Here is a 14,059-nt window from a genome sequence, read left to right on the forward strand (position 1 = left end):
TAGTTTCACTGTGTCCCTGTTTAGTTTCTGTTTCCATGATTTGTCCATTAATGAAAGTGGTGTGTTGAAGTCTCCCACTATTATTGTGTGAGGTGCAATGCGTGCTTTGAGCTTTACTAAAGTTTCTTTAATGAATGTGGCTGCCCTTGCATTTGGAGCATAGATATTCAGAATTGAGAGTTCCTCTTGGACGATTTTACCTTTGATGAGTATGAAGTGTCCCTCCTGTGGGAGGTGGGAGATTGGGGGCATGTTCTTCCTAAGTCAGCCTGGCTGGCCTTAAACTCACAGAGATCTGTCTGCCTCTGCTTCCCAAGTGCTGAGATGAAAGGCATGTGTCTCAGATATTTCATTCATTCATTCATTCATCCATCCATCCATCCATCCATCCATCCATCCATCCATTCAAAGACAAGGTTTTACTACGCCTTGCTATGTAGCATCCATCCATCCATCCATCCATCCATCCATCCATCCATCCATCCATTCAAAGACAAGGTTTTACTACGCCTTGCTATGTAGCTCTGGCTGTCCTGGAACTCACTATGTAGACCATGGACTCAGAAATCTGCCTACCTATGCCTCTGCCTATGCTAGGATCAAGGTCGTGTGCCACCACATCCAGCTGGGTATTCTTTTTTTTTTAATTAGGTATTTTCTTCATTTACATTTCAAATGCTATCCCAAAAGTCCCCCATACCCTTCCCCCACTCCCCTACCCACCCACTCCCACTTCTTGGCCCTAGTGTTCCCCTGTAATGAAGCATATAAAGTTTGCAAGACCAAGGGGCCTCTCTTCCCAATGATGGCCAACTAGGCCATCTTCTGCTACATATGCAGGTAGAGACACGAGCTCTGGGGGTACTGGTTAGTTCATATTGTTCCACCTATAAGGTTGCAGACCCCTTTAGCTCCTTGGGTGCTTTCTCTAGCTCTTCCATTGGGAGCCCTGTGTTCCATCCAATAGATGACTGTGAGCATCCATTTCTGTGTTTGCCAGGCACCTGCATAGCCTCACAAGAGACAGCTATTTCAGGGTCCTTTCAGCAAAATCTTGCCTGTCGTATGCAATGGTGTCAGCGTTTGGAGGCTGATTATGGGATGGATCCCCTGGGTATTCTTTTATTTGTATAAAGTTGCAAGTAAATGTAAGGCTATGCTTGAACTATTTTAATACATATTGAAATCTGCAAGACTCTTAATTGCATTTGAAGCTCAGTGGAAGGATACATTAGCAACTGTTGATCATATCCCTACCTTTCCTACGTTTGACAGTATAGTCCTTGATCATGTGTCTTGAGTATCTTGGATAACAGATGCACACAAATACATTAACTCTTCAAAATCAAAACATAAAGAGTTGATTATATTGACAGTGATCTTTGATAGGTGAAGTCACATGGGCCCCCTGTGTAGTATTTACAAAGTTTTAGAGAAATGTTTTAACAACACATAAGACATTTAAGAGACAAAGTAAAAAAAAGTAATCTTTCAGATAATGGGCAGTTTCTGAGAAAGTTTAACATTGTGGTAGGAAGAGGATACAGATCTTTCTTAGAAGCTGTTTCTGGAAGCCTAGATTCCCTAGGGAGATGCAGGCAGATGCCAGGCAACTCACATGGGCCATACTGTTCAGTCAAGACCATCCAATATGTGCAAATGTAGATCTATTTGTGTTGGTAATTCATGTGATCTAATTTCAAGAAAGTAAGACACAGGCTTTGCTGTAGGCACAGTGGCACCAGTAATCTCCCTAGGCAAGGACTAGTCAAATTCATCATTGAATGTTCTTCCTCCTGTTCTCTCTGCAGGGTCTTTTGACTTGAAACTGAGTTCCTGAACAAAAGCACAAGACCCATCCAACTCCTCACATGGATCTCAACATGAGAAGCAATTTTCATCAATGGCTCCCTGAAGTACAAATAAAGCTACAGAGCACTGCAAAGATCGAAATAGGAAGAACTTACTGTTTCAGGGGGAGGTGAGTCACTGTCCATATAGATTCTATGTAAACTTACAGAGAGGAGTAGGGAGAGAGGTTTGCTTGGTCATCAAGCACAGTCTCCCCTACCAAGTCCATTTTATAACAACCGGCAAATGCTAGGTTAGCAGCCAGGCATGTGGATACAGGATGTATGGAGGATACAGGATGCATGTGGATACAGGATGCATGGAGGGCTTCCAGTTGGCTGGCCCTGTTTTTTTTTTATGATTTATTATTTTTATTTTATGTGCATTGGTATGTCTGTGTGAAGGTGTCAGATCCCCTGGAACTGGAGTTACAGGTAGTTGTGAGCTGCCATGAGGGTGCTGGGAATTGAACCTGGGTCTTCTGTAAGATCAACTAGTGCTCCTTAACCACTGAGCCATCTCTCCAGCCCGTTTTTTTTTTTTTTTTTAAATACTGTGTACCTGAATGAGATGTGCTAGCTACATCATGTGACCTTACCAGATGTGCTCATTACAATGACCCAGCTGCTCCATGTGACTTCTGACCTGTACTTTGGTGGCTGGTAGAAGTAGACATTCACAAATTTCCCTCATACAGAGCTAACACTTGTCTCATCAGAATTGGGCTTGACTACTGTTCAGCAGAAGAGCCCTTGCCCGGGACCACAGCATTCACCACCAGTGCTGGGTATTTGAGTGTAGCTTCATCTGGGCTCAGGTGATATTTCTCAAGGACCTTTTTGTCTGTGAGTTTAAGTCCCCCCAAAGAGAGCTCCCAAATTCAGAGCATATCATCTTGAGTATAAGACAGTCCCCCTTCTGCTTTTGAGGGCATCTCTTCGTTGGCTTTTGGTATTTTTATAGCCTGGCCCCAATGCCTAAGATGTCCTTTAATCTAGAACATAATAGCAGTTGCTATGAAGTACAATGGTCCCTTGGCATCTGCAGGGGACTGATTTTAGGAGCTCCTATGGAGTTCAGAGTCTGCCATGCTCATTTCTTACATGAAAAAGGATACAGTCTTCTCTGGGGTTCAGATCATTTTTTATACCATCCACTCCACTGAAAGTGGGTACAAGTAATGGTTATACTGCATCACTAGTAACAGCAGCAATAAAAAGCTTGTACCTGCTGGGTACTGACGTGTTTCCAGGTGCTTTCCTTCTGTGGTTAGTTGAATCCACGGGTGTGCAACCTTGTGCTACAGAGGGCAGATTGTACTTAACAACAAAGAGGCAGCCCATTTAGTCACAAAAAAGTGATTCTGACTTTTCTTAAAACCTGATGTTTTACTCTGTGCTCTTCAACGCCAGGAGGAGAGCATGTGGCTTAGTCTTTCACATCCTGCTTGTTGGCAAGTGGTTTTTGTGTCCACTGCTGGTGGCATCTCTCATCTGCCAGCTGTGGACACAGTGACCTCTGGCACTTTCAGAGCAGAGCAGTCTGGAGAGTTGAGACGGTCTGGTCCAATGGTACAACTTCTCCATCACATTGCCTGGCCCAAGCTCTACAGCTGGGGCCATCAGGCAAGCAGATGGATGCATCATACAAACAAGGTTAAATGCCACTTCCTCTGAAGTCCCCTGTTGTGGAAATTATTCAATCCTGACCTGGGTTTCTCCCTCGCCTTTAATCTTAGTTCCCAGATTAACACACACACACACACACACACACACACACACACACCCTTAATGTTTACACACCCTTAATGTTTACGATAAGCTTTGCACACTACAAAAGCTAGGCACCTGCCTACCTTCTATACCATTAGAATCTACTTTCTTATGAATAACCCCGAGTTATTACTTCCTTTGTTTCATCTGGCTGCTCTTAACCCCTATTGGCTAGCCCTTGGGGCCACTTTCTCTTGACTCCTAAACCATGGCAGCTTCAACCCCCCAGCCCAGGAAACCTAAATCCCACCTATGTATGTCTCTCCTGCCCAGCTATTGGCTGCTGGTAGCTTTATTTACCAATCAGAAGTAACTTTGGGCCAAGGTGTGTGTGTGTGTGTGTGTGTGTGTGTATGGACTGTGGATTCTCTCATCTCTGGGACAACCTGGTCTTGGGGCCCACACTTAGCATTACAACAGATAGCAAAAGACCAAACCTCAACAGTCCTCTGCATTTTGGGAACACCCAATATGAGGCTCTGCGCAGCTAACTCCTGTTTGTGGGCTTTCATCTCAAGTCTCCTTTGTTTTGTGCGGATTCCAAATACAGTTAATTCCATCTAAGTGACAAGAATTAGCTCTGCTTTATCAAGCTCTGGGCATGTCCAAACCCATTTATGAGGTTTAATTAACACGAAGGCAGCCAGCTGTCAACAGTTTGCAGAACAAGCCAAGTTTACTCTGACTGTCTGTGGGAGCGATCCTGTGGGGAGCTGCCTATCTGCTCGCCATGTGACACTTTCAGGGGGACTACTTAGGTTGCACATAACAGGTGCTTAAGAATAACTTTAAATTGGGAGCGCTGTTCACAGTTGATGTAGGATGGTGAGTGACCACGTATTCTACTGATGCTCAGTGTAAGCAGCAGCAGGGGCCACCTCTGCCAGGGCTGGGTGACACTGCTCCACGGGAAGAGCACACTTCCCATATGATGACCTGCCTTTCACTCAGGCCACGTGTTTCTTGAATCCCTCAGCTCCCAGGAATGGATCCACTGGTGTGAGATTCATGATTTCCAATGACCATTTTGAGACTAAGAGTGGCACTGCTGGATGAATGAGAACAAAGCATGCCACACAGGTATTAGAATTCCCAAATGGAACCTGTGCTGCTTTGAGTAAGAGTGGCCCCCACAGGCTCATGTATTTGAGTGCTTGGTATTCAGGCAGTGGCACTACTTGAGAGGGAGTAGGTGTGGCCTTGTTGGCGGAAGTGTGTCACTGGGGGTGGGTTTTGGGTTTCAAAAGCCCAAGCCAGTACCAGCATCTCTTTCTTCTGCTGGTGCCTATAGATCTAGATGTAGAGCTCTCAATTACTTCTCCAGCTGTGTGCTGCTATGCTCCCCACCATGGTAACAATGAACTAAACTTCTGAAGCTGTAAGCCAGCTCTAATTGAATGCTTTCCTTTATAAGAGTTGCTGTGGTGGTCATGGTGACTCTTTGCAGCAATAGAACACTGGTTAAGACAAACTCGTTATGTTGCACACTACTTTTAAAAAATTAAGAAATCTGAACTGCAAAATAAAAGGCTGTGCACATCATGACAGAGTCCACACTGTACAGATGCCAGGGTGAACACCTGTGACAGGATCTATGTAGCGTCGGCTAGCTTAGAATTTGTCTGTAGCCAAAACTAGTCTCAAGCTCACAGCACTCCTGCTTCAGCCTTCGAGTGCCAAGGCTAACAGATGTGCAACACCACACCTGGCTCACTATACTTTACGTGTGCACACATGTGGAGGCCAGGAGCTGATGCCACTGGGTGTCTTCCTCAATCATTCTCCACCTTAGGTTTGGATGCAAGGTCTCTTAGTGGAGCTGGAACTGACCAGTTTGGTTAGATGAGCTATCCAATGAGCTTTCAGGATTCATCTGTCTGCTCTTCTGCCACCAGGCTTAGCTCGGTGGTCTGTCCAGTTTAGCTGGGTGCTGGGACTCTGAACGCAGGCCTGTGTGGCTTTACTTTACTGTGCATGGACTCAGCTGCCTAGCCCCACGGCCATGACTTTTTAGGTAGGGTGACAGACTGCGTGGACATAATTCACATGAATGCCACAGGAATTCATGACACATTGCCTTAGCCACTGTAGTACCCACACTACTTACATGCATGGTCCAGCTTTGATGTGAATCCAGTCTACTTAGCATCAAGAAGAAATTCTTCCTGTGAGACAGGTCCCTGGAACCTCCCAGAAGTTAAGGAAGATGTTATGTGGCATGTGCCGTGTGTGTGTGGAAGGAATGGATTTTATACAACATATGGCATCTTTAACACCTGGGAAAAGCTCAAAGGTCGCAGTCAGAGCTGAATGACTGATCACCAGAGTCACCTGGAGAGCCATATTTTATCTATTTTTATTAATTTTTAAATTAAGGTTTACTTTTTATGCTCATGAATGTTTTGCTAGCACGTATGTATGTGCACCATGTGCACACCTGGTACTGCAGCAGCCTTCAGAGGGCATCAGATGCCTGGAAGTTGGACTACAGATGGTTGGGAGCCCCTGGAATACTGGGAAATCAAACCTGGGTCCTCTACAAGAGCGAAACATACTTTTAAAATTTTCGAATGTCCTCATAAGTGCTGAGCCATCTCTCTAACCTTGAGAACTGGATTCTGAATATTCCATCTTTGGGTTCTTCACTCCCTGTTGACTCTAAGGTGTTAAACAGCACAGGTAACGTGCAGTCATAAGACATTCCCAGTGCCCCTGGTGTCTCAGGATTACATATGACACACTTCAGTGCATGGCTTTCCTTGGGGATTGCCAGAACTGAGATTCCAGTGTGCATGGGATGTGGAGGGACTTGGGAATCTGCATTTGTAGGTTTGAGTGGCGGGGTGTACCTTAGACTCCTCATCTTGATCCATGTCCTCATTACCTGTGTCTGAACTGGTGCTTACTCTTGCAATCTTCAGTTGTTGGTGGGGTGGGGCCCTCCTTTTGAGTTCCCACTTCTACCATTCCTGCCGTGTCAGGAAATAAATGCACATTCATTGTAATGGGTTTATTTGGTACAAAAGGATAGAGAGATAATTATGTTTACTGTTAAGGACCAAGACACAGAGTCTGCAAAAGCTCTATACAAATGTGGGTGATCTTTAAGATGGGGTAGGATGGCGAGGAGACACAATAACATATAGCATTATTCTGAGTGACCTCCAGCTCTTCACTCTTACACCCGAAATGAGGATACACAGCCATTTCTTCACATAACAGCTGTGACAGAATGCAAATGGGACTCAGTTTATCAGCGCCTACAAGGCAGGCAGAGCAGTGGCTATTTCACCCAGTACTGGGAGGTTCCACCATATAGAATGGATGCTGGAGGTGGTCAGTTCTGCTGTGGAGGCTGTTTCCTTGTGCTGGCTTCCTATGTCCTGGGCTTCTCTTGATTCTCAATGATAAGCTTGTCAGTTGAGTATAGTTGGCCAATATGGACCTGAAGGCAAAGAAAAGACACTGGTTAAGAATTGTTGGACTCTGTCAGCTATTTGGTTTGAAAAAGAGCCTTGCTATGTAATTCAGACTTCCCTTGGGCCATCCTTCTGACAGCCTCCCAGTCGCTGGAATTATAGATGTGTGCACCAGCATGCTTTCATTTCTTACAAGAATGTGCACGTGCCTGTCATGGCAGGCTGATGCCTCTGAAAACTGCACAGGGTAAAGTTCATTCCCATGTGCCTTTGCTAGTCTTATTTTCCATCCCCTAGTATCACTGTGGAAGGTTAGTGAGACCCCGTCCCCCTTCTCTCAAATGTTACCATGGCCAGTCTTGGTATTTGGAGATGGCAAGGCTATCTACCAAGCTCCCTGGCTGTCAGCTGCAGGCAGAGCCATTCATGTGCAGAGCTTTCCACCCCATGAGAATTCCTTCCCCTACAGACAGCAGCCTGTGCTGGGTCTAAGTTGGGGTTGGGAGTCTATGCTCACCAGGCTCCTATTCCCTGTCTTTCCTGCCTCTTCCGTGTATCCTTTTAAACTAAGTGTCTTTGTTGGTATTCCCAGCTCCTACTACCTCAGATGCTGCAGTAGCAATGTAGGGCTGTCCCTTTTCTAAAACAAAGAGTAGTTGTCATGGTTTCTCACTAACGACACTTCCTAGGCGATACTTTAAGGAACAAACAGAACTGGGGAAGAAAGTGCTGAGCATTGGGACGTACATCTGTCAGGATCTCAGCACTTGGACACTCTCTATGGACCATCTGGGGCGAGAAATTGCTCTTTAGAAAGGCAAATGAGAGCACACTCCCAAAGGCCAGGGCTGCTACCCAGAGTAGTCATGTGTCAGAACCCAGATTCTCTCAGGGTTCCCCCCTGCTACACCCCACCCCTCAAGGTTTCTCTTTGAAGCTCTGAAACTTGCTTTGTTGATCATGCTAGCCACAAACTTAAGAGATTCACCTGCCTCTGTACCCAGTGTTGGAACTGAAGGCATGTACTACAACGAGGGGTCTTCTCAAGGGTTCTTTTCCTTCCTTAGTGCTGCGGTTTAAAGAGAGGGCAAGGGAGTATGCCCTTAGCAAGGAACACAGTCAGTGTGGGTCACCCGTACCAATGTGGGCAGCTGCAGCAGCCTCCCGACTTCCCTGGTTCCCATGCATTTGCCTTGCATGGAGTCTGCACTTGAGCAAAGGTGGGAAGCAGCTCTCTAGAATAATTCTGGACAAAATCACAGTGATGAACTTGCTTCTGTGTCTGTGGTCTGTGTTCTCATTGGCACATGGAATGCCAGGCGGATGGGACCTGGGAAGCTGCATTTCTCAGAGGCAGAACTGAACACTTGGATAAATATGGCTGGATCCTTCATTAGTCTATGATTAGCTGGGTGGAGCTTTTGTGTTCATTCATTCATTTATTCTCTGGATTTCTAAGGAATTATATCACAATCCCAGTGAGTGGAGCCGAGGACTTCTTTGGGATTTTCAACATGATAACCTTAAGTTGTTCCTGATGGATTGAGCCACATGTCTTAAGAGAAAGACCAGCGCTTTTCTCAACCCTAAATACTTGTAATATATATTAGTAAACAGCAGGAAGTATATATTAATACATTTGTAAAATATATTAGTAAATTGGTGCTGTTTAACTCATTGAGAAGTTGGCTCTGGAGGCTGAGTTGTGGTCCCCCCCCCCCCCATTTCAGACCTAAGCATGTTTATTTCAGCATGTCTCCAAAGACCCCTTGTCTACCCATCCCTATGAGAAACATAAAGGAGAACACACCAGCCCAAGCATGAAGACGCCGTGTCCTTGGGACTAGGAGAACAGCTTTTTGGAATAAGAACCTCATGTCCTTGGACACAGCTGGGAGGGAAATCATTCCTAGGCACCTTCCCGAAGCAAGACTCTGCTGCTGTTTCCCATGACGAACATGAACTGTCTGTGGTGGATGGCCAATTAGAAGACTCACCCACGAAGACATTATCCTGGGACCTTCTTCTCTAACACACACTCTAGCTGGCTGTTCTGGTTCCAGGAGCTTGCCCAGTAGGTTTCTGAATGTTATGTCTGATCTCAGGTCCTCCTGTCTTTTTACTGCTTTAGTTTTTATTCCTGCTTGCTATATACTTAATACATTTACTCCTTCAAAGCCGAAGGCATGGCTAGTATGGATCCTTCTCATCTGAAACAGACCCACGGCTCTGAAAACACTATCAAAGTCTTTTCAGAAAAGTTAAAAGACAAATAGTTTTTTAAACAAAGTAACCAAATCACTCTTTGGAAATATCTACATAACTGATCTAGATGACATACATGTGACTTTATTTAACAGTTCACATGGGTCAACTCGGTCAGAGTGTGTTTTTATTTGGTCTATGTTGGAGCATTAACAGGAGGTTTTGTTTTCTGTTTTGTTTTTTCTTTTTGTTTTTGTTTTGTGAAATAGATTCTCTCTATATAACCATAGCTCTGGCTGTCCTGGTATTTACTAGGTAGACCAGGCTGGTCTTGAACTCACAGAGATCCACCTGGGATAGGATTATATAAGAGCTCTGTAACAGAGCTGTTCTACACCAGGCGAGACTGCTGGGAGTCGCTCAGAGATTACTGTCTTGTGAGGAGCAGAGACTGAGAACTGAGAAGAAATCCAGATGGCAGACAGTTTGATCTGCTAGGTGCCCTTTTCATGCTCAGCTTCTGTAGAGAATGTACTGTCATCTGCAGATCTATTGTGGATGCCTCTGGCAAGGCTCTGTGATCTCAGAATGGCCTTGGCTTGTGTTGATGGGGTGCTGGGCCACAGTCCCATATCTACCTGAAAAAATGTTCTCCTTGCCTTCCTTTTGGTCCGAACATCTTTTTCTGCTAAATGACCGGCCTGAGCACTTCTAGGTGGTCTTTACAGTTCTCTGTGCTCCAACAGTCTCACCTCTCACCTGAGTTCTCTGAGCCAGTATATTTCTGTAGTGTGAGGACACTGAACTAGTGGGGTACCTCTGTAGTGTGAGGTTTCTGAACTGCTGGGGTACCTGTGTGGTATAGGTTTTGTAACCAGGGATGTTTTTCTATAGTGTGAGGTCCCTTGGCTAGCGAGGTACCTGTGTGGTGTAAGGTCTCTGAGCAGCTGGTAAGAATCTGGTCAGGGAGCAGCTATCAGAGACACGAGGAAGAACGAAAGTCCTGAGGCACCTGGAGGTGGGGCTGTTTCCTGCTCTCTCCCAGCCATCAGCTGCTCACAGGTCATCAGCTCAGGAGATAAGTCAGCAGTCTGCTCTGTTGTCTGAGTAGCCGGTAGAGCACATGTGATCAGTGCCTAGGCCCTGGATGAGGCGATGCACTCAAGTGCATGCCAGTTCCCCCCACTTATGCCCGCCTTCTGCTCACAAGTCAGTAGGATGAACTGTACATATCACATCACTGAGTCCTACATTCTTGGCAGACAACAGTGCCTAGCAGACCAATGAGTACTGAGCATGAAGGATCTGAGGGCAAGGGCTCAGCAGAGAGATGGAGACAGGAAAGGCCTATAGGCGTAAAGTCGGTCACCATCATACAGCAAACAGGCATTTGCTGAATAAAAGATGTCATTCAAGCTGAAGGATGACCACCCCCTGCTCTGGCAGACCGAGAGGAATCCAGGTGAGACATCCAGGAGTTAGGTTAGACTTCGCAGAGACAGTGCTGGGGCAGGGCTGGGGACAGGCACGTGCAAGGGCAGCAGCATAGAAACACAAGAGCACTTGGACCTTGAAAAGTGTCAAAGCCAGCAAGGGCTCATCCTGGAAGCAGAGGTATGGGATCACAGGACAGAGAGAATAAATCGAAGAAGACATGGGCTAGATCCTGCTTCCTGAATTATTTTGAGAAAAGTGAGAACCATAAAAATGTGTGTAGCAGAGGACTCACTCACACCTGTGGTGTTAAGATTGTTTCAGATTCATTTCTACTGTGGTGAGGACATAATAATAATAATCATCATCATCATTATTATTGTTTTTTGAGATGGGGTTTCTCTGTGTAGCCCTGGCTGTCCTGGAACTCGTTCAGTAGACTAGGCTGGCCTTGAACTCAGAGATCCACCTGCCTCTGTGCACCACCACTGCCTGGTAAGAGCAATTTATTTTGGCTCAGAGTTTCACAGCCATTTTCTAGCAGGGAAGTCAGGTTGATAGGAACTTGAAGCAGCTTAATCCAGGGTCAAGAGCAGACAGGGATAACTACACATACGCTAGCATTCTCTACTTTTATACAGCCCAGGACTCAAACCGAGGGAATAGTGCCCCCTACTTTCAGGCTGGGTCTTCTTCCCAAATCAATTAAGGCAATTAAGACAATCTTCACAGTCATGTTTACATGCCAAACTGATTTCGACAGTCTCATTGAGACTGTCTTCCCAGGTGATTCTAGCTTGTGGCAAGCTGACATTTAAAACAATCACAAACCCTTAGCTGAGTCCAAACAGGATGGGACTTCATGTTATGATCATTTACCACTGTCTGATCTAACGTCACTTGCAAGAAAGACTTTTTTTTTTCCATTTTTTATTAGGTATTTAGCTCATTTACATTTCCAATGCTATACCAAAAGACCCCCTTACGCACCCACTCCCACTCCCCTACCCACCCACTCCCCCCCTTTGGCCCTGGCGTTCCCCTGTACCGGGGCACACAAAGTCTGCGTGTCCAATGGGCCTCTCTTTCCAGTGATGGCCGACTAGGCCATCTTTTGATAAAGAAAGACTTTTAAAAACTCTGTGTGTGTGTGTGTGTGTGTGTGTGTGTGTGTGGTTATGTGCCTATGAGTGCCGATGCCCACAGGGGCAAGAGGTGTCACACTTCTCTGGAACTGGAATTACAGATGGTTGTGAGATATCCAAGGTGGGTTCTTGGTTCTCTGTAAGAGCAGAAAGCACTCTTAACTGCTGGACCATCTCTCCCGCCCCTGAATGAATATCTTTAATATTGGTATAGTACTTCATTAGAAAGATGCGTTGCAATGTATTGAGTTGTTTCCCATTATGAACACGTAGCCTCCTTTTGGTTAATGCAGGTTAATATGTCTTTTTGTGTGTGTGCCTGATGTTTTTGTTAATGAAAGTTTCTAGAAGCAGAATTACTGGGAATAGGTATGATATTCTTAGGACTCTCTAGGGAGCTTCCAAATTGCTTTCAAAGAGGTTTGCTTGTTTTTACAACTTATGCTCCCTCTGGTGGCCTGCCTGAAGGCTTTGTGTGATATAAGCGTCTGACAAATGTGTCTTGCCCCCACATAACAGGGTATGTGGACTTGGGTGTATAGAGCAGGAACAAAGGCATTTCCTGCTCCATTCCTAATGAATCCCCGGCCCCTGACAGTGAGTTCTAAAGGAAGCTTCCAAACCCCAGTTACCTAGGGCTGGGAAACGGACAGAGGCCAAAAGCACCCAACTTACAATTCACTTTGACCCAAGTATCAGTTAGGTTTTTTTTTTTTTTTAATTTCATTGTTTTTTTTCCCAGACATGGTCTTTCTATGAAGTCTTGCTGTTTTAGACTCGATCCATGGACTAGGCTGGCCTTGAACTCATAGAGGCCTGTCTTTGCCTCTCAAGTGCTGGGATGAAAGGTGTGTGCAATCACCTCCTAGCCATCAGTTGGGTGTTTAAAGTCCATTTAAATTTTCAGTTCTGGGATAGAATCCAGGGCTACATGCATGTCATATTAGACATACCTCCAACTCTTAAATAAATCTGTCCAGTTGTATAATTCTATGGCTTGAGGTGAGTTCATGCAATCAGATCTTGATAATGTGAGCAGTGTTAAATAAATGTAAGGGTGAATGAGATCCGTCTGTCTAGGGTCTTGTATGTTCTACATCCCTTAGCTGCCTACTGCCTGTCTTTGACTCTCTCGCACACTGTAGTTAGGCTGAGGGTCTCCGACTTCTGTGCCTCTCTGCCTAGTTTACTATTAATAGAGGCCCCCTTGATGTTCACTCAAGAAAAGCCAGCCAGGCAGTGGTGGCACACGCCTTTATTCCCAGCACTTGGGAGGCAGAGGCAGACGGATTTCTGAGTCCGAGACCAGTTTGGTCTACAAAGTGAGTTCTATGACAGCCAGGGCTATACAGAGAAACCCTGTCTCAAAAAAACCAAAAAAAAAAAAAAAAAAAAAAAAAAGAAGAAGCCTGTCTACCCTCTGGTTTCCTCTGTAGATGGGGATCTCTTCCTAAAAGAGACAACAGAGATGCAACACTCACATGATGTTCACACGTACTTACTGACTTTAAAAGCGCCTGTTTTGGTGACTGATGGAAGAAGGAGCAGGAAGGCATGGAATTTTTTAATTCTGTTGCTCTCACAGCAACACAGGACAGCTCAGGTCAGGACAGGCAAGTGAGCAGTGTCCAGTAAGTATGGTCACCTACCACATCATGATGTTCTAGTCAAGGGCACATGTCTATGTGATGGTGGCCATATAAGATCATATTGCCTGTGGTGCTGTAGCCATATTAGTTTGTGTGAACAGAGTCTATGATAATTCCACAGCAATAACATGGACTAATGACAAGTTCCTCAGGACATACCTATCCCATCATCAGTGATGCATGGCTTTACTTGGTGACTGAAAGTGATGGTGCCTTGCAACCTGTGGCAGTAAGGTTCTATGCTGGTTACTGTGAAACCCAGATCTGCTATGATTAATTAAGTGTATAATTACAGACCCAATGAAAGCAGGCTGACAAAACCAGCAATAGGACAACCACTTCCTGCAACAAGAATGTGCACTGACTGTTAAACAGAACTGAACAGTATAATGTTGGCTGAGCACAGAGTTTTAGGCCATAATCCAGGGATACGGGGATTAACCCAGAGCAATTACAGAAAAGGTTAAGGGAAACAATGAATTTTCACAGGGAAGGAACTCCAAACAGCTATCTCAATGAGTGCTACGGAGCAGAGCCCACAAACGTACATCTAACTGTCCTTTTGCATTTTTTGTGCCTGTACA

General features: G+C 45.3%; 1 protein-coding gene across 1 annotated transcript in view; it reads right to left on the bottom strand.

Moving 5' to 3' along the window:
* Positions 1-5,957: 5,957 nt before the first annotated feature.
* The window catches only part of Lyrm4 (LYR motif containing 4), a 138,561-nt gene continuing 130,459 nt past the window's right edge, over positions 5,958-14,059 (bottom strand). The window contains exon 3 of the mRNA NM_201358.2: positions 5,958-7,068. Coding sequence (NP_958746.1) covers positions 7,000-7,068 — 69 coding nt within the window. The 3' untranslated portion in view covers positions 5,958-6,999. The remainder of the gene's footprint in view (positions 7,069-14,059) is intronic.

The sequence above is a fragment of the Mus musculus genome, chromosome 13 (genome assembly GCF_000001635.26).
Source record: "Mus musculus strain C57BL/6J chromosome 13, GRCm38.p6 C57BL/6J".
Lineage (NCBI taxonomy): Eukaryota > Metazoa > Chordata > Mammalia > Rodentia > Muridae > Mus > Mus musculus.